This window comes from Penicillium vulpinum (assembly GCF_028829585.1).
Source record: "Penicillium vulpinum strain IBT 29486 chromosome Unknown utg000002l_segment0_segment0, whole genome shotgun sequence".
Classification (NCBI taxonomy): domain Eukaryota; kingdom Fungi; phylum Ascomycota; class Eurotiomycetes; order Eurotiales; family Aspergillaceae; genus Penicillium; species Penicillium vulpinum.
Window position 1 is genome coordinate 3,272,325 of NW_026643242.1, and position 24,590 is coordinate 3,296,914.

General features: G+C 46.8%; 13 protein-coding genes across 13 annotated transcripts; 6 read left to right on the forward strand and 7 right to left on the reverse strand.

The window, feature by feature from the left end:
* Positions 1 to 402: 402 nt before the first annotated feature.
* N7479_004290 (uncharacterized protein) lies at positions 403 to 1,875 on the forward strand (the record flags this gene model as incomplete). The annotated part of the gene is made up of 6 exons (XM_057251987.1): positions 403 to 457; positions 515 to 616; positions 745 to 913; positions 973 to 1,096; positions 1,150 to 1,577; positions 1,632 to 1,875. The coding sequence occupies 6 exons, from the start codon at positions 403 to 405 to the stop codon at positions 1,873 to 1,875; spliced, it is 1,122 nt and encodes a 373-aa protein (XP_057111312.1).
* Positions 1,876 to 2,506: 631 nt separating this feature from the next.
* N7479_004291 (uncharacterized protein) lies at positions 2,507 to 3,196 on the forward strand (the record flags this gene model as incomplete). The annotated part of the gene is made up of 2 exons (XM_057251988.1): positions 2,507 to 3,008; positions 3,072 to 3,196. 2 exons carry the CDS (start codon positions 2,507 to 2,509, stop codon positions 3,194 to 3,196), a joined length of 627 nt encoding a protein of 208 aa, XP_057111313.1.
* A 1,060-nt stretch (positions 3,197 to 4,256) lies between these two features.
* On the reverse strand, positions 4,257 to 5,130 carry N7479_004292 (putative 2-hydroxychromene-2-carboxylate isomerase; the record flags this gene model as incomplete). Its single annotated transcript, XM_057251989.1, has 4 exons — positions 4,257 to 4,460; positions 4,547 to 4,830; positions 4,903 to 5,002; positions 5,056 to 5,130. 4 exons carry the CDS (start codon positions 5,128 to 5,130, stop codon positions 4,257 to 4,259), a joined length of 663 nt encoding a protein of 220 aa, XP_057111314.1.
* A 636-nt stretch (positions 5,131 to 5,766) lies between these two features.
* Positions 5,767 to 5,994, forward strand: N7479_004293 (uncharacterized protein; the record flags this gene model as incomplete). Its single annotated transcript, XM_057251990.1, has 1 exon — positions 5,767 to 5,994. One exon carries the CDS (start codon positions 5,767 to 5,769, stop codon positions 5,992 to 5,994), a length of 228 nt encoding a protein of 75 aa, XP_057111315.1.
* An 818-nt stretch (positions 5,995 to 6,812) lies between these two features.
* On the forward strand, positions 6,813 to 7,916 carry N7479_004294 (uncharacterized protein; the record flags this gene model as incomplete). Its single annotated transcript, XM_057251991.1, has 1 exon — positions 6,813 to 7,916. The coding sequence occupies one exon, from the start codon at positions 6,813 to 6,815 to the stop codon at positions 7,914 to 7,916; it is 1,104 nt and encodes a 367-aa protein (XP_057111316.1).
* Positions 7,917 to 8,314: 398 nt separating this feature from the next.
* N7479_004295 (type III PLP-dependent enzyme) lies at positions 8,315 to 9,739 on the reverse strand (the record flags this gene model as incomplete). The annotated part of the gene is made up of 2 exons (XM_057251992.1): positions 8,315 to 9,372; positions 9,439 to 9,739. The coding sequence occupies 2 exons, from the start codon at positions 9,737 to 9,739 to the stop codon at positions 8,315 to 8,317; spliced, it is 1,359 nt and encodes a 452-aa protein (XP_057111317.1).
* A 2,320-nt stretch (positions 9,740 to 12,059) lies between these two features.
* N7479_004296 (protein N-lysine methyltransferase family protein) lies at positions 12,060 to 13,212 on the reverse strand (the record flags this gene model as incomplete). Its single annotated transcript, XM_057251993.1, has 2 exons — positions 12,060 to 12,693; positions 12,746 to 13,212. The coding sequence occupies 2 exons, from the start codon at positions 13,210 to 13,212 to the stop codon at positions 12,060 to 12,062; spliced, it is 1,101 nt and encodes a 366-aa protein (XP_057111318.1).
* Positions 13,213 to 13,476: 264 nt separating this feature from the next.
* Positions 13,477 to 14,846, forward strand: N7479_004297 (uncharacterized protein; the record flags this gene model as incomplete). The annotated part of the gene is made up of 2 exons (XM_057251994.1): positions 13,477 to 14,550; positions 14,613 to 14,846. 2 exons carry the CDS (start codon positions 13,477 to 13,479, stop codon positions 14,844 to 14,846), a joined length of 1,308 nt encoding a protein of 435 aa, XP_057111319.1.
* A 331-nt stretch (positions 14,847 to 15,177) lies between these two features.
* Positions 15,178 to 15,821, reverse strand: N7479_004298 (uncharacterized protein; the record flags this gene model as incomplete). Its single annotated transcript, XM_057251995.1, has 2 exons — positions 15,178 to 15,747; positions 15,810 to 15,821. 2 exons carry the CDS (start codon positions 15,819 to 15,821, stop codon positions 15,178 to 15,180), a joined length of 582 nt encoding a protein of 193 aa, XP_057111320.1.
* Positions 15,822 to 17,564: 1,743 nt separating this feature from the next.
* Positions 17,565 to 18,636, reverse strand: N7479_004299 (fungal specific transcription factor domain-containing protein; the record flags this gene model as incomplete). Its single annotated transcript, XM_057251996.1, has 3 exons — positions 17,565 to 18,069; positions 18,129 to 18,368; positions 18,464 to 18,636. The coding sequence occupies 3 exons, from the start codon at positions 18,634 to 18,636 to the stop codon at positions 17,565 to 17,567; spliced, it is 918 nt and encodes a 305-aa protein (XP_057111321.1).
* Positions 18,637 to 18,957: 321 nt separating this feature from the next.
* On the reverse strand, positions 18,958 to 19,688 carry N7479_004300 (Zn(II)2Cys6 transcription factor domain-containing protein; the record flags this gene model as incomplete). The annotated part of the gene is made up of 2 exons (XM_057251997.1): positions 18,958 to 19,375; positions 19,456 to 19,688. 2 exons carry the CDS (start codon positions 19,686 to 19,688, stop codon positions 18,958 to 18,960), a joined length of 651 nt encoding a protein of 216 aa, XP_057111322.1.
* Positions 19,689 to 20,714: 1,026 nt separating this feature from the next.
* On the forward strand, positions 20,715 to 21,918 carry N7479_004301 (uncharacterized protein; the record flags this gene model as incomplete). The annotated part of the gene is made up of 4 exons (XM_057251998.1): positions 20,715 to 20,957; positions 21,017 to 21,037; positions 21,193 to 21,339; positions 21,397 to 21,918. Coding segments are annotated over 4 exons (933 nt in total), but the record flags the coding sequence as incomplete, so codon positions are not given.
* Positions 21,919 to 22,080: 162 nt separating this feature from the next.
* On the reverse strand, positions 22,081 to 24,367 carry N7479_004302 (uncharacterized protein; the record flags this gene model as incomplete). Its single annotated transcript, XM_057251999.1, has 9 exons — positions 22,081 to 22,436; positions 22,498 to 22,561; positions 22,607 to 22,821; positions 22,871 to 23,180; positions 23,236 to 23,671; positions 23,724 to 24,031; positions 24,091 to 24,174; positions 24,238 to 24,257; positions 24,319 to 24,367. The coding sequence occupies 9 exons, from the start codon at positions 24,365 to 24,367 to the stop codon at positions 22,081 to 22,083; spliced, it is 1,842 nt and encodes a 613-aa protein (XP_057111324.1).
* Between the last annotated feature and the right edge of the window lie 223 nt (positions 24,368 to 24,590).

Genomic DNA, 24,590 nt, shown 5'->3' on the forward strand with positions numbered 1-24,590 from the left:
CAACCAATTCCCGCACTCGCTGTCACCATCGCTCTCCTTCGGCAAATCCCAATCCTCAATAACCGGCCATCCAAAAACCCAAAAGACGTCTGGAGCTGAAGCTATCACATTTATCTTTTCAGTTTGATGCGCTAGTGGAGGCGACATGTTTATGCATGATGGCGTGCGCGCACCCCGGTCTCACCACACGAAAGCCAAAAATTGTTACCTCAGGCCTCATCGGATGGATTTATTGCGTGCTCTTTCTGAATCCCTCCGGAGATCTGATGCGGGGTACATGATCGGAATAAAGTGCGAATGGACTTATATACATATGCTTCTGAACATGTTGTGGGAAAGAACGACTTGAAGTCGCTGAACACATTCAGTTATCACGTCTTGGAAATTCATAAACCATTCAATATGCCGGGAAAATATATTGAAAAATATGACCAGGTGCCTGTGACCAAGGAAGACCGTGCGTGATCTTGACTTCGTGCTGCTTTCGTATTGCTAACAGCCACCCGGGGATTAGTTGACTGGGCCGAACTTATCACACTGGACCTGAGCCAATACGAACAGCCTGGAGGAAAGGAAGATCTTGTCAGGCAGCTCGATCACGCTGTCAGAAATGTTGGTGAGTCAATGGCCCCTTGCGCTCCGTGCTAAGAGAATGGATCTATATGAGAGCATTCCCATGTTCCTAAGGTGTATTTTCATTGGCCATGTTCTTGAGTTTCATTGATAAACTAAATTTGGAAACAGGATTTTTCTACGTGAAGAACTATAACATCAGTCAAGAAGAGGTCGACAACCAATTCGCTCTAGGGCGGGAGTTCTACGCTCTGCCACTCGAAGAGAAACTCAAATTCCACAGCGCCAGTGATCTTGAGAGAGGGGAATACAACTCTTACCGTCCTGCGGGACACCGAATGTAAGAAATAGATCGCTTCCAGCGACAATTTGGACTAATACTAATATCACCTAACTCAGCCTAGGAAACGGCGTCAAGGATAATGTCCAGGTGTACAATCTCCCAAAGTTCGATGGGCACCACGAGCGGCCCCAACCTGCTATCCTTACCGAAAATATTAAGGAGATTGAAGCTTTCAGTCGGGTATTTTCCCTTTTACCACTGTCGTCTGTTCCTTCAACTGATCAGAACTATAGAAATGCCACACCGAAGTTGTTGAGAAGCTTCTTCGCCTCTTTGCAATTCTTCTTGAGTTGCCGGATGAGGAACAACTAGTCCGCGACCATCAATACGACGTCAAGGGCGAGGATCATCTGCGCTATATGCATTATGCAGCCCGCAGCGCTGCGGATAACAAGAAGGTCGGTGAACTCTACACTCCCGGCCACACAGACTTGGGGACAGTTACTCTTCTGTTCCGGCAACCGGTAGCCGCCCTTCAGATCCTCAATGCAGAGGGCCAATGGAAGTGGGTCAAACCCCAGGATGGGACTATCACTATCAACACATGCGATGCTTTGACAGCACTCACTGGTGGTTTGATTAAGTCGAGTATTCATCGGGTGCATGCGCCACCTGCTGACCAGGCGCATCTCGACCGATTGGGTGTTCTATACTTTGCTCGGTAAGTTGTTTTGGTTATGCCGCATGCGGAGACTTTGGAACCTAATGAATATAGTCCCAACAACCACGTTGTCCTTGACCCCATTCAGAACAGCCCACTCCTCCAGAGACTCGGCTTGACTACCAACGTGTTTACAGAACTTGGGCAGCATCTTACGACTGAGCAGTGGGTTACGGTTCGACAAACACAACAGCAGCGCAGAAATCAGGATGTCAAGGTTTCCTCTGAGGGGAAGTATACCTATAAGCCGAAGGATCTCGAGATCATTCCTGGCCTTCAGGCTGCAATCTACAACTAGTCAGCCTTGAATATGATCGCATGCGTACAACATGCAAAGTTCATTAAGAAATTAAAGCATGCAGTATTTCAATTCACGTGAACAGTTAATCGAGTCATCAAAACCATCAAGAATGATGCACGAAAGCAACTTCACTTCAGAGGCAAATTAGAATACTTGCAATATACTCCCTAGACAAGGATTCAACTCCGAAATGGGAAATTAAAAAAGTCGTCCGTACAGTCATCCTTGTAGTTATGCTTGGCATCGATGAACGCAGCTTCAGAAGTGGAACTCAATGACGTCATTGCTAGGAACGATCGACGGGCAGACTCCCCCAAAACATCTTTTTGGTCGACGTGGAAATTTCCAGTAAAACAAGGCCAATTACTTAAAAGAAATCCCTGGTGCCTGCTAAGAATCAAGAATTATCAATATAACTACTCTCTAGTGTCATATCTTCCCCCAAATACTCGATCCGAACAGATCAACCCGAAATCAGCCCTACGTCAGTCTCAGCCCTACGCCTTACTAGTATCCTTACTGCTTAAAATTCTATTTCGTTATACTCCGCATTTTATTCCCGAAATCCCAAAAAAATACTCCCATCTTTTGGAGGCAAGCGAAACACCTCACCATGCTCCCAAACACCATGGTCTCAAACACCTCCGGCGACAAGTTGTATTTGGACACCAAGGTTGCGCTCGAACAACGGAGACAGGCCAAGGACGATGTGGAGGCGAAAATCTCCGAATCCCCAATATATCCCCCCAAGCAAGTAAAACAATTTACTATGCTCCCAAACACCTCCAGCGACTCATTGTACTTGGATTCCAATGTTGCACTCGGACAACGCAAGCAGTCCGTGGATGAGATGAAGGCGAATGCGGCTGCTTTCAATAAAGCCGAGGGGCAAGAAGGGGAAGGTATTCTCGCGGGCATGAAACACCAATTGGATACTATGGCTCCTGGCGGCTCGCTTTCCGAGTTTGGGAATTTCGTTACCTCCGTCGCTCAAGAGAAGATTCTCGCCGTGAGGCATACTCTAATGGAGGACACGTTACCTGCTGCGCAGGGAGCTTTACGTACCGTTCGGGGCCACATTCGCAGCATTTCAGGTGGATCCAGGGAAGTTGAGGAGACGATACCTCAAGGTGTGTTATTGCCTCCACTAGTTTCCCAGCATATGTGACTTGATTGTTGATGAAGTTGTTAAGATTTCGAAGTTTCCCGGGAGGAGCAAGAATGCATTGATAAAATGAGCAACGATCAGATTTGCGACTTCCTGCGAGAGAAGCATATGAGCAATAAGCACGTACACCCCCCAGTGTCTACGAAGTAGACAACTTGCAGCATATCCTTGGAGTTTTGGGGTCTGGTCTCCATTGACTGGAGATTTATAGTCATCTATGTTTTTTGCAGCTTGTTGGATAGTCTGGATGTCACTGATTGCATCTCTTCTCTGATTTTCTGAGGGGACAGGATCCTCACTTATTACTGATGTATAATTAGATGTCACGGAGAATGAAACTATTTGGGTGGCAAGTTTCACAACGCACTTATGGGGTAGATACTTGACGCTAGCTCGATCGACTAGTGTTTCCCTACAGGTTTTCTATTCTAATCTTTTCTTCTTCCTTCTTGTCTTGCCTTGATTAACTAGTTAGCGGCTAGTAGTAGAGGTGTTGTTATTCTTTGAGTTACCAAGAAAACCAGAAAAACAGTACAACTCCGAGAGAAATAATTGCGAAAAGCCCTGGAGAGTTATAGCCAGAATACATAGTTCACGAGTCCTACCTTCGCAATCATGTGCCTTCCCTTTTGGACCCATAGCCCACCTATGCAGTTTCCCAATCGCCTTATGCCGGTTCCTTCCTTTTTGGGACATTCGTCACCCACCCCCATCACCCTCAACCAGAAGGTAAATATAAATACCTGGCCCCTCCCATTTCTCTCTCTTCTTCTCTCTGCTTTCTTCAACCACTCCAGGTCCACTATGTGGTTCCTGTTGAGTATCCTTTGAATTTTTTTGACCGGTTGATCAGCTCCAAGATATATTCAACATATATCTACAGTCCGATGAAAGGTTGTCCTGAGGACTCTGGCGTCTCCTATGGAAGCTCAGGCTAAACTGCGAGTGCACCAGGCATGTCTATGCAGGCTCCCAACTGGCTGCCTTTGCGATGACATCTGCGGATTATCCTGTACGTCTGGGCACCGTAGGTGTTCGCCGGGGGCGCTGAATCAGCCTTAGAAGGGGCTCTACTCTCATCTCCTTCGAACCAATATTACAGAAATAGCTTTCTGTTGTTCAGTGAAGAATTTTCTGAGGAGACTTCATTTATTTTATGGCTCCTTTTCACAATACACAAGGCATGATCCAAGTTCATGCTAGTCAGATCCTAAAGAGCGGCCCTGAATCCTTTGTCGAGAGCGCGATCCAAACCCAGGAAATCAGCCACTTGGCCCAAATGATCGACGCCGAAGAAACCCTCAGTCTCACCCTTAGAATTCGTGCACTCGAGCCACGGCAACCCGAACGCTCCCGAAGCAAAGGACCGGTCGGTATTTGCGATTAGAAGGGCCTTGACGTCTGGATTGTTCATCTACGGGCCAAGTTAGTTTGATCCTTGCGGTCGCATTTCTATGGAACTACATGTAGTTGGAATCTTGGGTATTGTAATAGACTTACAGCAGAAATCATCTCATGCGCCTCTTGCTTGCCAAGTACACTCTCGATCACGGGAGTAAAGCCTTCGGGTTCCGCGATGGTTGTGCTGCCTTCAACCCAGATCGCATGGAATAGCGCCCCAATGACCGGAGCGAGATTTTCTGGTGCTTTCTGGGAGATTGCGCATAGCACACGTTGCACAGATAGTGTGCGGAAGGGGAAGCCTTTAGGGAATCCCTCAATAATCGGGACTGAGAAGTATTTCGCCCATCGCAGTCGCTGGCGACCCAAGTAGTCTTTCTTATCTGAATTTGCAAATACATTTGTAAGTTTTCATTGTTGCAATGTTCCCACCCAGAGTCAGAATATTCGCTCACTTGTAATATTGATTGGAGGGCTATTGCCACATGCATTCATCAAACCTCCGAGTAGCATCGGCACATATGTGACTTCGCATTTCGCAAAGGCGGGTGAATTCTAGAACTGTGTCAGATAGATCAAATCATCCTCGGGATTCACAGACTCTATACCTGCAGCACATGAAACGCAATATATGCGAAGGGGCTGACGATGTCGACGTAACAGGTAATCTTGGAGCCGGCCATGGTAGAAGCTCTATGGTGGAAGTTAAGGTATGCAGCTAGCCCAATATGACTGAGGGTGACAAGGGACTAGAACTATAAAACAGGCGAAAGGTGACGAGGATATATCAGAAATATAATCCACATCTTGAAGAGGTCCGAAGTCTCTCCCCGCAGTTTTAATTCACCTCTGGGCCGAGGTCCAGGGGGAACTTTATTCACCTCTCTTTGTCCGAGCTTCACATCTTGTCATCTGACTCCTAATGTGAGGAGTAATTCATAAAATGGGATAGAGCTCCCCTTGCACATTTTGACCGGCACGACTAATCTATTTTTTTCCGATTGGTTCCTACGTACGGAATAGTCATGGTACATATGTTGGTAGAAGTACGAAAATATATATAAAATCCGTTGTTATTCAACAACCTATTAACTAGTACTAATAAGCTAATAAAAAAATTTCTCGTGTTGCCCTCTGTATATTGCATCAAAATGTGTTCACAATGAAGTAAATCTCCATGTTTGTGTGAAGTGTGCCACCGCCGCCACTCTGTATAAGAAAGCGCTATACCTCTACTTCACCTATTACCGCTTACCGCTCAACTTGACAATAATTAATCTGAACCCTCATTTTCATTTTCTTAAAATCTATCATACACAATGAGCTCCCGATCTGAAAGCATGAATCGTTCCAGCGGTGCCGAATCCGATCAAGAACACGATCAGGATGGCGTCAATTACACAGACCACTCGGTCGTTACCACCCGCGGTGCACCGGCACGGCGATCCCGCCGCGAGCGGTCCGAGTATCGATCATGGAATAGGGCGAGCGACAGACCGACTACGGGAACAACAGGGTCGAAGAATCGGTCAACCTCGAGACATTGACACTTGTTATGATATCTAAATTATGAGATTGGACTTTGGGGAACTGCTATTTCCTGGGAGATCTTGTGTGCGGGTGGGTGGATTGCATTAAGATCATGCTGATCTGAATTATTGTAGGGCTTGTTCAGCCTGCAAAGTCGACGATGTACATAAAGCATACCTTAGTCTCTAAATCATGACTGCCAAATTTCAACCGGAAGACGAGGTTATTTGGATACTACGTCAGTGCAAATTTGGACAATTTTATCAAATGCTGCGTAAGACATATGAATGGAGAGATGGAAAAGAATTGGATATGCTCTATATTTGTGGTGGTTTCTGCTAATGTTTCAGTAAAGACCAGAGCTTCGAGTAACCATCTGCCTAGGGGCGCCGTTACTGTTTCCTGGTATGATGCTGTAGGGGTTATTGCAACAGCACCGATTTTAAAATATGCTAGCCTGACCTAGCATAGAATCAATTGAGATGACTGCTCAAATTCTGGTTGATTTTAGGTGGTTTGTTCAGCGCCCCTTGCCATTTATACCTAGGCATGCGCTTCTAGGATCCACCGTACCTGCTTGTCATTCGCGTCATATTCGCCGACATGGTTCAATCGCAGAACGAGGCCATGGACAAACATGTATTTTCTTTCTTCTGATGGAACAAACCCCCTTTTTATAGTAGAAATGGAAACCAATATATCAACAACCCCAAAATGGCAATTAGGGCTCCTACTCTAGGGCTAGCCCCTCCATCAGCAATCAGCGATAGCATCCCGCCGTCAACCTCAGAAAGCAACGATCTCACCTCCAAGACAGTCGTCAAGAACCCCAAAAATGGCGCCAATCCCCATAACGATCGTGACGGGCTTCCTCGGCTCGGGCAAAACAACCCTCCTCCTCAACCTAATCCCGCAACTCCCAAAGACATACAAGCTCGCCCTCCTCAAGAACGAATTCGGCGACGTAGCCGTTGACTCTCAACTCGCCTCAACACAATCCATCAGCGGCGTGCGCGAGCTGCTCAATGGCTGTATCTGCTGCAACCTTGTTGGGCAGCTCAGCGATGCACTTGATCAGCTCCGCACTGAAGTGCAACCCGACCGCATCGTGATCGAGACTAGCGGCAGCGCATTCCCTGCAACGCTTGCAATGGAAGTAAACCGCCTTGCGCGCGAACAGGGTGGAAATTACGTTCTCGATGGTGTGATCAGCGTTATTGATGTCGAGAACTGGGAGGGATATGAGGATACCTCGTACACGGCGAAGATTCAAGCGAAGTATACCGATTTGATTGTTTTCAATAAGTGGGAGGATTCACCTCAGCGGTTTGATGTTTGTTTGGATCGGGTGGGTGATTTGGAGGTCGAGACTCCTTGGGTGAAGTCGAACAAGGGGAGGGTTGATATGGATGTGCTGCTGGGTATTGATGGGGCTTTGTTTAAGGAGGCGGAGGATGGGGCTGCGGCTGGACATGGACATGACCATGGACATGACCATAAGCATCAGCATGATCATCAGTCTGAGGTGGAGGTTCTTTCTGTTGTTTTGAAGTCCGATGTTGAGGGGAAGACGGTCGATGTTGCTGCTCTGGAGCGGTTCCTCTCTTCGGCGTCTCGTGAGGAGGTGTATCGCATCAAGGGAATTGTTCGCTGCTCGAACCAGGATCTTCCGGTCGAATCATCGGATAATTCGATTGTGAGAAAGACACTCGAGACGTCTGGAGTGCAGTATTACATTCTCAACTGGGCGTTTGGACGCTGGACTTGCACTCCTTCTACCATGGTTGCGGAATCTGCAGACCCAGCTGTCATCGCCCGCATTACATTGATTCTGGCTCGGTACGAGTCAGCCAAGTGGAAAAAGAAGCTTGAAGCTGGTGAGCTGGTCCAGGCGGGCGAGGGAGAGGGTGTGGAGTTGAGTGTGGAGCGCTTGGTCTAGATTTTTGATGGGGCCAGGTCCTGTTTATAGATACTGTGCGTGGTTAATTTCTCATGATACCTTGTAAATGTGATGATAGAGCATGTAATCAAACATCAAGACGTTTTATATTTTATGTTCAGAAGCATTAATGATAGTCATAGAGCAAACTATGGACCCCATGAGATACCAAGCGATCTCTAGTCAAGGAGTATTAATACAAACAAACAGGATGGGCGCTGTTCTAATTTAAAATCTAGTGGGAGAAAGAAAAAAAAAAACCTGCGCATATGCAGTGAGAACGCACAATAGATACTATATTAGATGTCCCCTAGGGGTAGAGGTCACCAAACAACAAAAAGTAATTCCAAACAAAAAGACACAATTGCAAAAGATTGTGAAGCACATCAAATTTCAAACTAGTAGTTCAGCAAAGCCGAGGCACCAGGCTCGCTAGAAATGTAGATCACCTCGTGGTTGTCGGAGAAACCGTTGAAACGGGTAGCACTGCACTTGGTATAAGCTCCCATCTCCTCAAAGTAAAGCCAGTCACCGGTGTTCAGCAGGCCAGGCAAGCCAATACGCTGAGTGATAACATCGATGCCGTCACAGGTAGGGCCCCAGATAGAGTAAGTGATATCCTCCGAAGTCGCAGAGTTCGGGGAACCAGGCTGGGAGCCGTCCGAGGCACAGGTGAGGATCTGGGCAACAGGATGCTGGTGATCGAAGATAATGTTCGAAAAGTTGCCATAGACACCGTCGTTCAGGTACAGCATGAAAGCGTCGCGAGTGGGATCATCAGGATCCGGAATGTCACGCCGCGCAATGACGTTGGCAGCCAGAGTGTAGGCAGTGGCTACATAGTAGCGACCTGGCTCGGCGATCACGCGAATGTTGGGCGGGAAGTAAGTGTCCACAGCTTCGCTCAGAATGGCAGCGAACTTCTCAAAGGTGTCCTGGCAGAAGCCGCCGCCAACATCCAGAGTGTGGAGTTCGTGGCCGATCTCTCCTGCCTGATCGAAGACCATGCGTGCATCTTGCACGGCCTTGAGGAAAGCCCGCGGATCCTCGGCGCCAGATCCGACATGGAAGCTCACACCGACGACCTTAAGGTCCAATTTATAAGCCAATTCGAGCAACGGACGAGCTTGGTCCATGGAAGCACCAAACTTCATACTCAGCCGGCACAGGCTGGTCGAGTCATCAGTCAAGATGCGGAGGTACAGTTCTGCCTCCGGGAAGGTGGACTTGATCTTGTACAGCTCATCGGCATTGTCGAAGGTCATCTGCTTGACGCCGACCTCGGCGGCATAACGCAAGTAAGACTTAGTCTTGCAAGGCTGCGCATAAATAATGCGGCTAGGGTCAATGCCCGTCTGAAGGGCCATATCAATCTCAGACTTGGAAGCACAGTCGAAACCGTTTCCAAGTTGAGCCATGAGCCGGAGTACTTCCGGGTCTGGGTTACATTTAACAGCTGTTTAGTGTTCGTTAGCAAGGGGGTCCATGGTGGGTGATCCAGTGGCAGAGAGAAGAGGCCTACCATAAAAGGGCTTGACACGGCCCAAATTCATCTTCCAGCGCATATGCTGGCGGTAGACTTCACCCATATCCGCCACGTAGAAGGCATCCTCCTCACCAGGACCACAGTGGTCCACATCCACTTCCGCCGCTCGCTTCTTCAACACATCCAACACAAGCTCCTTGGCAGTCAACGATGATTGCAACAGATTGTTGTCCCCATGACTGCTGACAAGACCAAGATGGTCCAGACTATTGGTATAGTCTTTTCTGAAGGTGCATACTTCAGCAGTCGATACACACGCAGTCGGTGCCATAACCATGCCGCTGCGACTCAGCACAATAATAGAAAACAGAGAGATAATAGAAAGTATTTAAAACTGGCAGGCGACTGCGCGTTAGGGAGGACGAAAAGTGTCACAACCGTAGTTGACTGGACCAAGCCTCCTAGACCCTTCCCCCTGAAGAGGAAGAACCTTGAAAGAAGTCCTATGCGGCAGCTCAGAGAACGAGGGAATAATCTCCGGGGTCGTCAACGGGACGAAAAAAGGCGCACCGGACGAGAATTCAGAGAAGACCAGGAGGTGGAATGTTGTTAAGAGTGTCGCGGAGACGTTGAGTGGAGACAATGTGGCTAAGAACCAGAGGGAAGGCTACTGGAGCCGTGGTGACCGAATCGCCTTTGGGGATTCCAAAGGCAGGGTCTGAGAAGTGGACCTGAAGGACCGAGATCTAAGGGATGATTAGCGAGTCTGGGTTTATTCCAGCTGCTAAGATAGCTATGAGAGAGTAAAAAGGACGGATGAGAGGAAGGGGGTCGAGGGTTTTGAATTTGAGAAATTTTTCTTGGGGGGGGCAGTGAGCGAGCTTAGGGCACACGACTATTGGGGGAAATAAAACGCCGCACGGGGTCACACATGAAAATCCGAATCAAGTTAACTTGGAAATAAAAAGACTCACCTTGTAAAATAAGTTGGTAACCCAAATAGTTAGGTGAGTTGAAACCAAAGCCCTGCAAGAGAGATGACGGAGCCTTTTGGGCATTCGTGGGGAAAAAAAAAAGAGCGGTGCTTACTCAGCCCCAAGGTTTACCTATCTACTTAGCCCTCTAGGAGGGTTACGGAGTACTAACTTCCTCTCTCTCTCTCGTTTTTTTTTTTTTTTTTTTTTTTTGTTTCTAATACTATTTCGGATAAACATGCGCGATTATTTTTGGGGTTAGGCATCCATTATTATCTTGCCAGTTCTACGGAGTACAACATATAGGCATTCCCTCCTAGTGTGTGTGCCCTCCTAGTGTGTGACTGCATGACGCAGGAGTCGAATCCCATGAAATTATCGGAATTGCTGGATTCAATGGCAGCGGTGTGTATAGGTATCTATGATTTGGCTTTGGCCAGAGTATATCCCTGAACGATCAAATATTTGAACTTGAATCCAGGCACTCTGTACTTCATCCCCAGTACCTACATACAATGTACATACGTGGCAGTGCAGTACTCCATACATTGTGCGTACAACCGGGATGTTTATATTTTTAGTGCACCTACCCCGTCCACAGCTATGTGGTATATTCTACAGTATGCACAATGCCGAAAAATATGCTCCAGAGCTGGCAGAAGTGGCAGAAGTGGGATGAAGCTCCGGGAACCCATGACGCATCTTGGTTGATTCCACTTTCATGCACGGACCACTAAAATATCAACCACTGTTTTTCCTCTAATTTCTAATTTCTAGAGACATTTCAGATACTACTTTTAATAGTTATACAGTTCGAGTAACACCTGTATATACGTAATGGTTTAGAAAATTCCGCATGTTTCCTTGGCGAGATCCAATTTTCCCTGGTCGTAATCAATAGGGCCTTTGTAAGGCTAGATTCCTCTTCCAAGAAGTTGATATAAAAAAGAATTCTGTCCATGGCTCAGCACTCTCTTTAGAAACTTTATCTAAACCCGGAATTGTACACCGGACGACCTATATAAACGGTGAAGCTTTATTAAACGGTTCACAAACTTGCAGGAGCAGATTGTTATATATAACTAATACAGTGGTTTCTAACCTGTTTAAAGCTAACAATCTACGTGTTGACCATTTATTCGACCTCGGTTTAATTAACCCTAAAATGGAGCTCTCCACATGCTGAATTTTTGCTGGTTCATAACTGGTACTGCAGATCGTGGTTCTGCTCCACCATAGGTGGGTTTTTTTTTCCAATGACAATTCTATGCAGGAAAAGATAGATGTATGCCTTAGGAATATATTAAGGCTATGGGAGGACAAGTGATTATTTATGTCTTGTCAGATTTATATAGATGTTTGCTTAAGGTTTATATTCTAGCTTAATCTTGGTGTGCGATTCCACCATATCCCCTGTAATTGATAGTCTAGACCCCTTCAATGGCCAGATTCAGATTGTACATCATAAATTGTATGAATTATAGGACTAATCTTCTAACAACCACATTCTCGTAACTGGAGCATCTGCGAGAAAGGCTGTTGATGTTTTTTTCTCTAGCTTCCTGTTTTCTATGCTTCATCGTTGTTCTTTTACTGCTAGCTCTGGAGCTTTATGTTTCTTTCGATCAAGCAGATTGTCCTTCGTAGAAAAGAGGTTTATCCCGAGAGTCAATATTCTATATGCTATCTTCCCCCAATTGGTCGACTGTAGCAGTAAAATTCAATCTCATCAACCCCATCGTGTTGCGAGGGGATCTCAACGCTGTCCTGCACCGCCGAGAATCCCGCCGACCGCATCAAGTCGAAGAACACCGTTTCGCTGTCATGTCGTCTCTTCAAAGCCACCAAGATGATTGCCTCCGGAGATGTCCGAATCAATCGATCGAGCGTGGAGACTAGCGCTGGCAAGCTGTCTGCATTGTAGGTACAATCAGAGACAAGAATGAGTTCAATAGGCTGCGGGCAGAGCTCGTCCAGCGGGTCATCCCAGTCGAGGTTTTGATACTGGAGACTGGACATGGTTGCGAGTTGGGCAGCATTAATATTGCGTGTTATTATGTCTTCAACCTCGGGGAGGTCCGTGAGTATGACCGAACAGTTGGGAAGCATTGTTGCCAATGCAATTCCTACTATCCCACATCCTGCCCCTAGCTCAACTACCTGAAGAGGTTGGTTGCGATTGATCGATAGAATTTGTTTCAAAGCTGGTATTTTAGGTTCAGTGCCTTTTGTCTTGTTGTTGGCTGTTTTCTTTATATTATCACAGATCATGTGAAGATATGTAACTGTTGCAAGGCCCGCATCCCTGGGAACATCCCTGTTTAGAATCTCGGGGGGAAATCTGGAAATTGGGTGAAAGAGTGGCTCACCATATATGTCTAGCAATGCTATTTCCTGTCTCTTCCCAGATTTTTATTGGGAGTGGTTCGGAGCTGCTGTATTGAATGCGCCGTTGGACCAGCTTCTCTGCTGGCGTGGACTGAGGTCCAAATGGAGCACTTGTTGCAGCAACCACTAAAGGTATGGAGGGATACTGGGGTATAACGTATTCTGGTGATTCCGGTGCTTCAACCGTCAACACCATGGACTGCTTGGCCAAATTGGATGGGAGAGGACCCAGGGTAATTGCAAGTTCGCGATTACTGGCGCTCCATTCTGTCTTTTTCTGAAAGATAACCCGAGAGGAATTATCACGGGCTGTCACCATCAAATCAACATCTTCAGCGAGAAAAGAGTCTCCCAGATCAGTGGTGATGCAAATAAGAGCGGAGATGAAGATAGACCCTTTCTGCTGCTGGATCCTGGGTGTCTTCAGGAATCGAACATAATAAACCATCCTGGAGATATAGAATACAATCTTTTCTTTCAATTGCCTCAATTCCTCTCTCCCTCTTCAACGCGTCTTCCTCAACACTAAATTTCACCCCAGGAAATTACCCGCGCTGACTCAGCGAGGAGTGTCATCATCACATTCATCTTGCGACCTCACTTGCCTCTGTTTTACCCCTGTAACTCTTCCAATGTCGCCGGCGACAGCTGGTGAAGCGAATCACACAAGATCTATCATTAGTTGTGTCTAGTGTCGACACCGTTGCCCAAGATGATGCGACCGCGCGACCCCCGCATCCGACAAAGGATTAATCAGATCTCTCATAACCTTGAGACTGCCAACGAAACCGCCCAAGAGGGACTTTATGCTTTTTCCCACAACTACATATCCCCATGTTTCGAATCCATTGGAAACTGTGTGGCTGCATGTACAGCACCGTGCCTCCCGAGCCGCGAAGACCACCTACGGCGGCGACGACGCGGCCAAACCGAAGCCAACTTTGATTTCTATGACGATTGGGCCAACGAAGAAGAAGATGACGGTTTGATTGGATGGGGTACAGGCGAACTCGATCGCCTCCTTGCTGGCAGCGGGCTGGCGCGCGGACCTGCTGACCAACCGCGTCGGCCCCGGAGGATGAGCTACGGGACACGCAACACTAGGCGACGGAGTACAGCACACAACTCGGACGATCGCGATGACCCGACTGTTATCCCCAGCTCTTCATTCATTGGCTTCCTCGAACGTTTTCCATGGAGATTCGGTGCTAGGGGAGTCAAGTATCGGCCTTCGGCTGCTGACCTCCAAGAACACCCCGGCACGCGACGCTATGCGCACGAAGACGAGCCGCTAATGGAAGCAATGGATGATGATGACAGAGATGAATATTCGCTTACCCTTCATGGAAGGAATCGCAGTGCCACGCAATCGTCCCGCGGAACGGACAACTCACTTAGCTCGCGTGGGGATCTATTCCCTAGTGATGAGGAAGATGCAGTGCCCCTTGACGATGAGTTTGCCCTTGCTTTCGGGCGCCGGGGGACAGGCTTGGAATCAGATGATCAGTCCGGGGCGAAGTCTGAAATTATACAGTCTGCATCCGCGTCCAGCCTCGGTGGCGCATCGTCGAAAAAGACAAGGCGGAAGAAGAAGCGGTGCCCAAAGCGATCGCCTAGTCACAATGAGGCCTCGATTGTTCATGACATTGATACACCATCAATAGCAGACCTGAAAACAGAAGAGCACCGCGCGGCATTGGAAGAAGAAGCCGATATTGAGAGGCGACGGCTTGCTGCGCACGAGCTGGCTTTGAGTCGAGGCCTCGATACAAGAGGTGGTGACAAGGTACGAGATCTTTGCATCTTCTGGCCTGAATGAAGAAGAAACTAATTAGATTACTTGTTTAGCCTGCCGCAACATCCATTAGTCCAAGTCTCCAATCGCAAGAGCAACCTAATACCCCGAGAAGGGCCTTCAGCGAGTCATCAAGCCGCCGGATGTCCGATAGCCAAACCGAGCCCTTCCCGCCTCTATCTATGTCGCCTTCATCTATGGCCATGGATTCTCCAGGCTTATTCAAACCCTCGCCAAGAGCTATGTCTCCCCGCGAGGTTGGTGAAAATACGACTTCTCTCGATTGATCAGGCTAATGGATCTCCACACGCATTACTGCAATTTGCTTTGCGTTATTATTATGGATATCTGCCATCCATTCCCCTATTTTGTATGATATTAGCGACTTTGTTACACTATACCCCCATGAATTCAAGAGTCTTGAGAGTGCCAGGACTTCTCGAGCGTTTCAAATTGGAAGCATAATAAAAATATGATAAACCCTAATTGACCTTGACTCTTCAGTCTTTTGAACCCATGTTCTGCTGCATAGCGCCCCAACACCCATAAACACAGCACCATCATGCTATTCATACCTCCCCACCTCTAGAATCGTAAGTCACTGTAGAAGTGAAGGCATCAAACCACCGAATTTCCCTCATTCCCCCGTACACCCGACTCGGTTTTCAGCCCTCTCGTTGTACAGACACCACCATCAGTGTGGTACCTGCTGATTTTTCTGAGCATGTTCCAAACCTGCTCATCGTGACGCTCCAAATCCCAAGGCGGAACAAACCGGTCGATGCTGCGGGAGGGATTATCGTACTGGAAGATCTTCAACTTGGCACCAATTGCAAGGATGCCATAGATAGGCGACGTATCATCCGGAAAGTTACGATACCGAAACGCAAGATACAGCTGTAGTTCTCTCTGTCCTGTTTCCCACTGATCATCGTTCTGTCTATCAGCACGTTGGTAGTACACCACAAGAACTGGATTCTGGTGGCCGTCTTTCAAATGGGATAGTTGAAGCTCGACCCAGCCTGGACATCCACGCAACGCGCAGTGGATGTATGAGCGAACGAAGAAGCCTTGTGTAGATGGGAATCGCAGATTCAGGATTGCAATCCAGGTGGCGATGCCGTCGGCCTCGGCGTTGTCGTTGCGGAGGGTTCTAACTAGCCATTTGATGGCGGGAACGCAGGTGTACTGCAATATAGGAACTGTGTTAGATTGGGAGGGCACGGAGGTAGATATCATAGCTCACTGACGTTGTTGGACATGGCTCCTGGTACTAGGGTCTATTGCTGGTATACTACTTTTATGTAGTATTGTGCTTGAAGATCAAACAGGAAAGGGCGTAACTGCTCGGCAGAATGAAGCTCTTTAAGATAATTTTGCTTTCTCCCCTGTGTAATTTATAAGATTTTTACCTAACTATTGTTGTCCATTTAAGTATACATCTAGTACTATGGTATTGGTGATCCATGACTACATAGGCAGATTAGAAAGTGAGGAGTAACAATATTGAGTCAAATAGAACGCAGCTTCAGCATATTGTATTATATTGAAAAGAGAGTATACAGAGGCCCAAGTAAAGTACGGATAATATTACTTTCTAGATCAGAATCCAACCTACGATCACTGTCAGTATCAAGGTCTAACACAGATCCATACAGGTGCAAGGTGGCTTGAGAACAGAGATAAAATCGGTGTCCAATTTATATAGGTAGGTTGGCAAATGGGCTAATAGAACTCTAGCACAATTCTTAGAAAAGACATGAAGATCCAAAATCTCTTCTTTTAATTTCGCTTGAACAAGGAGTTTGGGTGGATTCCGCACTCCACATCCATCCAATTGAAGTGGTGTATGTCTTGGTTGGACCTTCTTCTACACTGCGAAGCGGACTTGGCGTGCCACATCTAGTAGAACCATCTCACTGGCATTTCAGAAATCTACCTCTCGACGACATGTGACCTATGCATAAGGCGAGTGAGCTCGGAGGTTGATGATATTGGCCATGAATTTGTTGGGTTGCAACTAACATCCCCGAGACCCTATTTGCAGGCCATGTCACATCCAGTAGAACCATCTCATTGGCATTTCAGAGGCTGACCCCTCGACGACATGTGACCTATGCATAAGGCGAGTCAGCTCGGAGGTTGATGATATTGGTCATGAATTTGTTGGATTGCAACTAACGTCCCCGAGGGTCTATTTGCAGGCCATGCTATACAGCTCTGATTAGTACAAAACTCTTCCATGTATCCCTCTTATTTCGTCAACGGACAGGGTCATTACATTCAAATTTGGCATGCACTTCTTTAGCATGTTTATTCGCATTTCTTCTCCAGATAGACGCTTCGTCACAACTGAGATCCTTATGGTGTGGACATGAGAATCTTGCTTGAGTTCGCTGACTCTATACACTGCAAGCCCAATTTATGGGGTTGAATAATATACTTACATATAAATAGATGCTTAATATATAGTAGGGAGGTGGAAAGAAAAGGAAAAAAACTCTTTACAACATACTCACGGAACTATACCACAGGCCGGGTATATATATCGTCACATTTGATTTGTTTGCTACGACAATTTTGTTTGTTTCTTGACAACCATTTGCATCATTAGAAACATAAAGAGCATACTAGAATCTAAAGCCAAACAAGCAGCCAATTATCGTGAAGTCTGGTAATTTTCACACTAAGGTTCACTCGTCTAGTGAGATACTAGTAATTTTGGGACACCTCCTCGGACTTGAAACTTGAGGTATTTTGTCAATATTGTTTTGTTATTCGGGGGACAAGAAATAATTATAATCCTCATGGCCTTGCCTTTGGATCCGTGATTGCGGTTAGAGGGACTGAATGATTTACGCTACAGGTGGAAAACTATAGTTCATGGCGAGGATTGAAGCAGACTTGTGAGTAGCCAAGGTTGAATTAATTTAGCGCTCAAGTAATAGACCAAGACCAACATGCTCTTTCCCTCTTGTTGAAAACGATTGCTAAGACAGACTGCTTCATTCCGCATACAGATCACGCCCAGCTGTTTCCATCAAGACGTCGTAGACATCAACAGCCGCATTTAGGTCTGCACACCGTCTTGCCCAGAGTGATCCTGTCCTAGACATAGTCACATTCCGTCCCTCCGGTATATCAAGTTTCTTGCTGCAGATTGCCCCGATCAATAAGACCCCCTGTGTGAGTGCACCACGAAGCTCTAACCAGAGTCTTTCGTGAATATGAATGCTGCCCCAATTGGGTTGACCCTTCAGTTGAATGTCCATGCCAAATTCGAGGCATTTCCTAGCTAGGGGCGCAGCTTGCCGTATATATGGATCATGGGTGGGTTGGTGAATCACGTAGTAAAGAAATGGACGATGAATCCATTCCTGGAAATTCAAGAAGCGCATGTGAAGCTGATGGGCTAACTCGTCTATGGGTTCGATCTTATTAAATAGCTTAATAGTAGGGTCTCGGCTCATCTCCAGGTCTCGTTTCACTTGGGATGGCAGCGCAGCGTACCTGTTGTAGTTTGTTAGCCGAACTGCGAGACTATAAATCATATACTCGAAGTCACATACCAAGAATTCAACCGTTCGTTTAAAATATGATAGGATGACAGGATTTGCTTGAAATTTTGGATCCAACCTGAGCTTCCTTCTGCCCCCATCGCTGTGAAAGCTTGATTCATTATTCTTCGAAGGTCGATTTCGGCTTGAAAGTATAGCAAGCTCCGTTTCTCTCGCGGCTTCCACTCCCTGTGGGCACTAATATCCAAAGGTGCAGACAGTGCATCTGCCTGAAAATCAAGGTGACTTATGCTGTTACCTGGAAGAGCTATCTCACTCTGTAGATCGCTAGAATTTCTTCTATGTCAATAAAAGCAGCATAAACAGAGGCCCGGAATGATACTTACCACTCGAATTTGACAAATGACCAATACAGGACTTTTTCGATAGCTTGGTCTTTAGGTAGACCTTGGGTCTCGTTGATGGGTCGAATGCGTCCTGGCCTCCGGAGCACATCTTCCAATTGTGTACGGCCTTCACGGAAATAGTGCCAAGCTTTGAGTACGTCGAATAAATACATCTCCATAACTCCGCACAGGAATAGACATTGTGATCTAAGCACTGAGGGCCGAATTAGACCTAGGCGCTTTTTTGCCTCGGAATAGTATATCTCGGCGACCTTGTAGTGTACAACTCCATGCTTGAAGGTTTTTTGCCTAGTATCATAAGAAAATGGCATCGATTTACCACCTAGGGCGGCAGCGATGTACTGCCAGACTGTTAGCTACTCGCCTACTTTTCCCTAGCAGAAACAAGAAGTTTTATGTAGTATGGAGAGCTCACCACAAGGCAGGATTCCCCATCCCAACTGAAATCCTCTTCGATGATATCTTTCACAATGTCATTGAATCTCGAGACAGATTATCTTCTCTGCGTCGTGCAGGATTCGGAGTCTTTGCTCTTCACCCCACATGAGTTGCTGACCAGGCACTGTGAAGTCATCACGGTGATCATCCACCACAAATGAATGATGATCAGGCAATTTGATGAGGTCTTCTATCACCGGCCACTTCAAAACTGATTCATAGCTGTTGACCGAGGCAGGAAAATTGGGAGTTTGGATGTACAAGTCCTCGGTGAGGGTGGGAGTGATTGGCTGTACACGCTCATTAAATGACGAGGACATCCCCTGATCTTGCAAAGGGTGTCTTTGGATTTCAGACTCTTGGCGCTCTGCTAATCTCGTAGATTGATCCTCCAGCATAGAGACGACATGATTCAAGACATGTTGAATAGATTGCAAGCTCACGGGATCAGAACTGTGTGGTGATCTGTTAGCAAAAGTGTGCCCTCAGAAGAAAGAACAAGTTAGGGGGGGGAATACAAGGGCTCGACATACGATGCTTGATTGGCTGTTGGATGGGTCACTTGATGGCGGGTTGTATCGTTGTATGTGCATTGAGTCTCACGTCGCACGCATAATCCACATGCTGGCCTAGCTTTGTCACACCCAGTCTTGCGAGAGCGACAATTCTGGCACGCATTCGACTTTTCTGCAATCGGACCCTGTGATGAGGATGAGGTCCTAGGTCGCTTGTACCCAGCAAGCTGCTTGGGAATTATATTTTCCATGAGCTGATTGGGAAAAAGCACGAAGAATAGGAGAATGTGGAGAAGAATTTTAGGATTTTATCTACGGAGCATTATAATACCGATAAAATATATTTGGTTGGCGCGTTGCAGCTCGGAGAGACTCGAAAAAGCTCGGAGAGACTTGTAAAGAGCTCAGAGAGACCCGAAATTCAAACATCAAATAGAAACTAGAAGCCATAAATTTCCCAAATTCCTTAATCCTAATACGGTAGTCATATAGATATCTGAAAATTAAGGGTCCTAATAGAGAATACAGATAGATGTGATAGATATACAACAGATGTCTTGCTGATTGGCTAACTCATATTTACGAGTCTCTCGGACCTTTTTACAAGTCTACCCGAGCTGGATTTTGTCGCGTTTGTCGCTATCGTGCTCCACAGTCGCGTCGAAGCTGCTCTCTATCATTCCGATCATCTCAATGCTATTAATGATTACGATAAGAACTCTGTGAATTCAATACTTTCAAACATATTGCACCAAGTGTTGGTGCACTAAGTGTCATGTGTTAGTTTTTGGCCTGTATAGGTAGTTTATGCTTTTTGTCCCTATGAGACTGGGAATATATGTAAGTTTTTAGGGAAGAGTTCTCTATCGTTGGTTATCCATCACTTCTTACTTCTCCTTCACATGCAGATGCTATGTGTATCCGCCTATATAAACAAAGAATTGAAGCTGTTATTATTCTGGAGGATCTACGGAGTAGTTAATTGCTAGTTAGTGGCCTGACAAATAGGGCTATTAAGATGACTCCATACAATCTCGACGTCTTTGACCGACTCCGATTAAGATGAGGTTGAGCCTCTGCTAAGATATGCTTCACTTTCAACTATCAGAAGCTTCACCTATGATTTAAATAAGTCTTACCAAACGTGGACGAGCCGGGGCCGACGCCGAGACATCCACACTACATGCCCCACGCGGGGCATCCTCACGCAAACCCGAATCATCCTTCTGATCTGTGATGCGAAATTCAAATACATAACAAAGCTCTAAAATATCCAGATACTACAGGATTGCCCAATTGAACTGCAAACTTTGGACCGCAGACGAATCTCTACCATCCCTTCACCCAACATGGCCAAAGCTGAGTCCGATCTCAGATCCATGCTCGATGGCGGCTTCGATCCTCACCGGTTCCCCTGGTATGAGCCTGAGCTGACCGAGGCTCCTGAGCCTGCAAAGACTCTTCTCGAGAAATACAGCAAAATCCCGTCTGAGCAAGTGGTCGACCATGTGAAGAAAGTGGTGAGTCCTCCGAATCTCATGACGGGAGTGTCTATGCTAATAACGATCGAATGACCTAGAGAGATCGAGCATTCGCTGTGGTAAGTAGATCTTATTTTACCGACAATCTATCCAAGAAGCGATGTAGCTTGGGATTTTCGCGTGTTTGATGCCCATCAGAGCCAATTCGCAACCACGGAATCTTCATATTCCTGGCATATTGATATTGACCAAAGATGCTAATCAACATCCCTAGTTCCCATACCCTTGTATCGGATCATTCCGATTTCTCGATTTGAGCATTCCACAATCACCACTATACCCAGAGGTCCTTGATAGACTGAAGTCCGGCCAGAAACTGCTCGATGTCGGATGTGCAGTGGGGCAAGAGCTGCGTCAACTGGTGAGACAGTCCATCCAGGCCTAGAACAATGAAAGCAAATTTAACATACCAAATCAGGTCTTCGACGGCGTTCCACCTGAGAGCCTCTATGCCTCGGATTTGCGCCAAGACTTCTATGACATTGGGTACGACCTTTTCAACGACCGTGATCATCTCAAAGCCCAGTTCATTGTGGCAGATATATTCGACGACAATTCCGACCTAGTCAAGAACCTGACCCACAAGATCGATATTGTGAACGCAGCTTCCTTCTTCCATCTTTTCAACTGGAACCAGCAGGTCCTAGTTGCGAAGCGGCTCGTCGGGTTACTCCAGGATAGACCTGACTCCCTTCTAATCGGGCGGCAGATCGGTCTGGTGAATCCTCCGCCTCCGGAAGATGAGGAAGCCGCTGGGAAGCACTATCGCCATGACTCTGCTACGTGGAAGAAGCTCTGGGAGCAGGTTGGTGCTGAAACTGGGACGAAATGGGAGGTTGAGGCTAGAATGGAGAAGTGGGCTGGGCCAGATAAGACGATGAAGGACTACCATGAGGGGATGGACACTTTCAAGCTGAGGTTTAGTGTTCGGAGGCTGTAGGGTAATCCTTTGATAAAATTTGATTTGAAATCTGTACAGCATGCTTCTGCATGGATTACATCAAGTAGTGGTTCTTCGTGCCCCACTAGATCCTCTTCGGGGTTGATGATAATACACCGGGGATATGCTTGGACGGCCGCAACTTGCCTTTGTGTAGCCCTGCTAAGAATTTGGTGCAAATTGTTGGGATGCAGTACCTAAAATGGCAGCATCGTATTGGAAAGGCGGAAGTCCAGAGTGTAATTGGTGCACTGTGGAGGTTTTCTGAATATGCGGTAGCTGTGTCGATTCATCGAATAACCATGGCGGGTTTGCAAGAGACATTATCTCTTGGTCGAATATGGTCCATGAGTCGTCTGCGCTGGGGCCTGGGAACGCTAATGCCACGCTTGTATCTGGGGGCGTATGCATGGCTTGCATGCTAGACTCAAGTTGCTGGAATAGAACGGTATGAATGCTTGGCGCAGACTGATTTCTTCGTTCTAGGCTTTGGAGGTGTGCTTGGATGAGATGTAAATCTGGGATAGAGTATTAGAAAAAGTTGATGGTTCTGCTTTTGAGGGTTTAGATATGCCATACCATCTTGGTGAGTCATGCCATCTTCGACACCTTGAAGGAGTAAAACGGCCGCCCATGTAATCATCTATTTTGTTAAAAGGAGCATCAGTGGCTTTGGGGTTAAACTTACAACTAGGTCCCAGTTGGACCATATGCTCGCATCATCTTGCCTCAGCCTCAAGACTGCCCGAGCCGAAACGAGCAATTCATGTCGCTCAAAGGAACTAATATTCGCAGGGCTAAGATCAAATCCTCGAGCAGGATGATAGATCGAAAGCACATATAGTTTGTGCAAGTGATACTGGAGCAGAATGAGAATGCCTTGTCGATCAGACGGAGTAGGCTCTAACAAGAATCAGCTCCGGAAATTGGATTTTGACTCATGGGTACTCACGGGATGAGCCATTATATCGTACTAGCCAGTCATCAAGTTTCCGTGCCCAATGCCGGATGACCTGCAAATCATTCTCGGTAAAGGGTGACCGAGCGGTAGGCACGATGTCGGTCTCGTCTGTGTTGATAGAAGACCATATGCTCGGTAATCCACGGCCAACAAAATGACTGAGTCCAAAGTGCATCATTTCTGCAAGACCCTGAAAAGCATTTCCTTGATGGTTATCTAGTCGTTGTATATTTGGATTTGGAGCATGTCGTGGGAGGAGTGGATAGGACATGTGCATCGAGGCATGTTCGATATCAATGACCTACAGCAAACAAATGTAAACAAATTATCCGAATTGCGGGGATTTATGTGCCTACCTGAAGACCAGAGAATAAGCCCCGCCAGTCTTGTGTATTGGAATTCATCTCTGCGGGACAATGATCAAGCCAGATGCGATATGCCATTGCAATCCACGAGCCTGTGGCATCAACATATGCCTCGCAGCTCAGGCTAGCCATGATCAACCCAAGGATGTCATGAAATGCTTTCTCCCTTTTGGATTGTGGGAATACATTTTGCTCTTCCTCCTTCTGCGCTAATACCTGCAGGGAACTTCGGTGCAGACAGGGAGTCACAAGCTCCGCGATAGTGCTATGAATAGCGGCAAAATATCCCGACTCCAATGATGTCAATCCAGCAAATGGATGGTGCAGAGCAGATATGTAAAGCACAGAAGCAAGCAGGACAGGGGTTGGAGAAGCGAACGCGCTGTGGTCTGTTAGGAAATGGAGAAGTGGGAGATTCTTCAAGAAGCTATGATATTGTCAGTTGTCGACCTTCAAATTGTGATTCGAACAATACATACGAGCTCCATAGCTGTTGAACGACGGATCGCGACCAGACACTTTCATCTGGAGGCGGACGAGTAATGAGTCGTAAATGCGCAAGCGCCGTCCATACACCATGTAGTGGTACGGCGTCCACGTCTTCTTCGAGGCTCACCTCACGAGACGAGCTGATTTCGTCTTCGGGGTCCTCGGAGTCCTGGGTGAGACCTAGCGCAGCCTCGATTCTGGCGAGCCGGTTCAGAATTGACTGGTGATCTGGGATCACTGGCGAAGAAGCAAAAGTTTGATCTTGTTGTACTTCCATTAACTCATGCATCGCAGATGCCTGGATGAAATATTAGCCTGGTGTCGTTAAATATATTTCCAACGTGGTTATTTGCTCACATTGGCCCGGGGCTTGAAGACACAGGCTGTTCGAGTATGACGGCAACGACGACACGGAGGAGGTCCGGATACTTCGCATTTCATCTGAGTGATTGGAGTCAATTCCTGGTTTTTGGCATATTGGAAAGTACATAGATATGTTTATACCTTCAGTCGTCGGCAATTTACTAGGACTGGTTAGCTTCTCTCCACAATGCTAATGCGAATCAATGCTCATCTCCGACTCACCACAGGCCTTGGTCGGCTTAGGGCCGACCATGGCGCCCGATCTCTTCATGGCTACTCAGAGTAAATCCCCATCACTCTTGGTGGTAATTGATCAAAATAACTAAAGAAGAGGGTAAGCAGATACTGTTACATCGGCTTATCAGGGGGATTTGATCACCGGGTTTCTCCGCTTTTCCCAAACATGTGGCGCCCCAATTATTCCAAATTATTGCTTGTACAACATAGAGTGTAGAGTGAAGAGTGAGATAGAGTCAGATTGGAGTCAGATTAGA